The following is a 2,765-nucleotide window of genomic DNA, read 5'->3' as shown; positions in this document are numbered from 1 at the left end:
TGGCCTAGGGTAATTTTTAAGAGGGGTTTTTAGAGGAGTTTTTAATTATATTTTAAATTAGACAAGTTAAATATTTCATTTTAATTAATTTTAAATTTTGTGCTGTTATTGGTGTTTTTAATTGATTGTCAGCCGCCCTGAGTCCGCAAGGAGAAGGGCGGGATATAAATTCGAATAATAAATAAATAAATAAATAAATTATTATTATTCCAATTTATATCCCGCCCTTCTCCCGAAGGACTCAGGGCGGCTCTCCTAGTAGTATTAGAAATTTGAGTTAAATTATTTACTTTCTTTTTTTTTAACAAGGCCTGTGTTCTTACGCAATAAATAAATCTGCCTGAAACAGTAGTTAAGATTAAAAACTAAACATGTCTAAACAATACAACTGTAGTTAGTAAGGAGGATGACCTTGGGAGAGATATGTAAGCTCCATTGCAAGGTAACAAGGGGCTGGAAGCATTTTTAGGTCCAAAATGGCCAAATAACCTTCAGAAGCAGCTTAGACATACGCCTCCCTAATTCACTGAAGTATAAGGAACAGGAGGAACAACACAATTAGACTTGCAAGATTATAGCCAATCTGTATAAAAACAGTTTTAGCCTTGTGGAGATGTTTTTCTGGTCTGGTCTACCTTGATGGATTGACAATAACAGTATAATAAGTAACACACCCAAAGCCTGAGGAGGGGAATGCTGTTTCAAAGAAGGAAAAAACAGCAGCTGAAAAGGAGACCTACAAAGGACATTACCTAAGAGTTGGGGCCCAGAGGAAGCCTTCTCTTCCAATTCTTAAAGACAGGCAGAAACAATAAGGAGAGGGTGGTCCTGCAAATATCCAGGTCCCAAACCATAAAAGTCCTGAACCATAAAGGACTTTCAAAGTGACAACGGGCACCTGGAGTTGCCCCTGGAAACAAACTGGCAACCAGTACAGTTCTCAGAGCAGAGGTGAGACATGGGCAGTTGACCAACACCTACAATTGCCTGAGTCACTGCTTTTAGGGCAGACTCCAGTTTCTGGGTAGTCTTCAAGAGCAACCCCAGTGGGAACACAGTGCAGTAATCTACCACAGAGGTCATCAGTAACACTGAACAAACTTTTGTGTCCAGGAACGGTTGCACTTGGTGGATTTTTGCAAAGCCCTTCCTAACCACGTGTAGAACTATTTTCAACTTCCACAAATTTCAAACTGGGGCTTTGTGTCTTACAGGACTCCCAGAGTAGAAACCAGATGTGCACAAGGAAACGCGGCCACGTTCAGAACCACAGGTGGAATATTTCTGAAAGTGGAGAGCTTCTGTTACCCAAAGCCACTTTTATTTTACTGGTATTGAATCTAAACATTTGTACGCATCATTAAAGCAGACTGTATAACGAGGATGATACTTCTTACTAATCTGTATCCTGACAATATAAAACGCGTAGCATTTCCATGAAATACATGGTGTCTATTTTGAGGTGAAGAAGAAAAAAAATCACATCTCAAGATACTTACCAAGCACGATGACAACAGTCTTTAGGAGACTCATCATGGTGTCCCGATTCCTGCGAGGCCCTGAACTATGCCTTGACATTCTCATAGTCCTCTGGCGCACGTATCCAAAGATATGAGCATACAAGACCACCATGACTACAAAGGTGACTAAATTGAAAACAGCCCAGAAGACCAAGTAAGAGTCGCTGTAGAGTGGTGCCATGTTAGAACAGTGAGCGAGATCACAGATACAATTCCAGCCAACGCTCGGTATAGCACCCATGACAATGGCCACCGTCCAGATGACCACAATCACCACCACCACTCGCCGATTACTCATCCTCGTATGGAGCTGCATGCGAAACACGGTGATGTGCCTTTCTATGGCAATGGCCAATAAGTTGGCCACTGAAGCAGTCAGGCTGGTGTCAATGAGTCCCTGGCGAAGAAGCCATGTGCTGACAGTCAATCTTCTAGTGTTGGGTCCTGTGTTAAACATCAGGTAAAAATATGCCAGCCCTGCAAAGAAGTCAGCAGCTGCTAAGTTAGCCATTAGGTAATAAATAGGAAAATGAAAACGCCGGTTGACGTAAATGGCCACCATCACCAAGAGGTTGGCTAGCATGATAAAAACACAAACTGTAATCCCGAGTCCCATTACAAGCTTGCTCACAGTGTTCCATTCAGTTGCTAGAGTTTTCCCACTTTGGTTATAAAAGAAGGCAATGGTTTCATTGTAGTAGCACTGAGGTTCATTCATGTCTGCAGACTGGAAAAAGAACAAAAGCAGAATCTGAGGTTAGAATGAGAAAATACTGAAGTGTCAGAGAAGAAAAAAAGCTGCTCTAGAGCAATGTTTTCCAACCTTAGCAAGTTTAAGAGGAGGTGTGGACTACAGCTCCCAGAATTCCTCAGTCAATATTGGTGAATGTCTTAAACCAGGGGTCTTCAAACTTGGCCCTTTTATGACTTGTGGACTTCAACTCCCAGAATTCCTCAGCCAGGCACGCTGAAGTCCACAAGTCATAAAAGGGCCAAGTTTGATGACCCCTGTCTTAAACTTACCTAGACTGCTCTAGAATGCGGAGCAGTTTTAAAAACAAAGGAGATTGTGATTTCATCTCAAGTCTAAAATTGGGGCTGTAAAATGTTTTGAAAATGATAGTGAGCTGGTTCTGCGATGGTCACATTGGTGGAAGTAAGTTTATATGAATTAACAGATAGAACTTAAATAAAGTATGCCGACTCTGTCACTTTATTGTCATCTTATTTGAATTTTTCATTCTT

At 41.3% G+C, this 2,765-nt stretch overlaps 1 protein-coding gene across 1 annotated transcript; it reads right to left on the bottom strand.

The window, feature by feature from the left end:
- Positions 1-1,479: 1,479 nt before the first annotated feature.
- LOC107301905 (lysophosphatidic acid receptor 1) lies at positions 1,480-2,244 on the bottom strand. Its single transcript, XM_015831064.1, has one exon. The coding sequence runs from the start codon at positions 2,236-2,238 to the stop codon at positions 1,480-1,482; it is 759 nt and encodes a 252-aa protein (XP_015686550.1). The 5' UTR covers positions 2,239-2,244.
- Positions 2,245-2,765: the final 521 nt, after the last annotated feature.

This window comes from Protobothrops mucrosquamatus, unplaced genomic scaffold, assembly GCF_001527695.2.
Source record: "Protobothrops mucrosquamatus isolate PMUCROS unplaced genomic scaffold, P.Mucros_1.0 scaffold19270, whole genome shotgun sequence".
Lineage (NCBI taxonomy): Eukaryota > Metazoa > Chordata > Lepidosauria > Squamata > Viperidae > Protobothrops > Protobothrops mucrosquamatus.
Note: the sequence above shows the minus strand (reverse complement) of the source record. Positions and strands in the feature narration are given on the sequence as shown.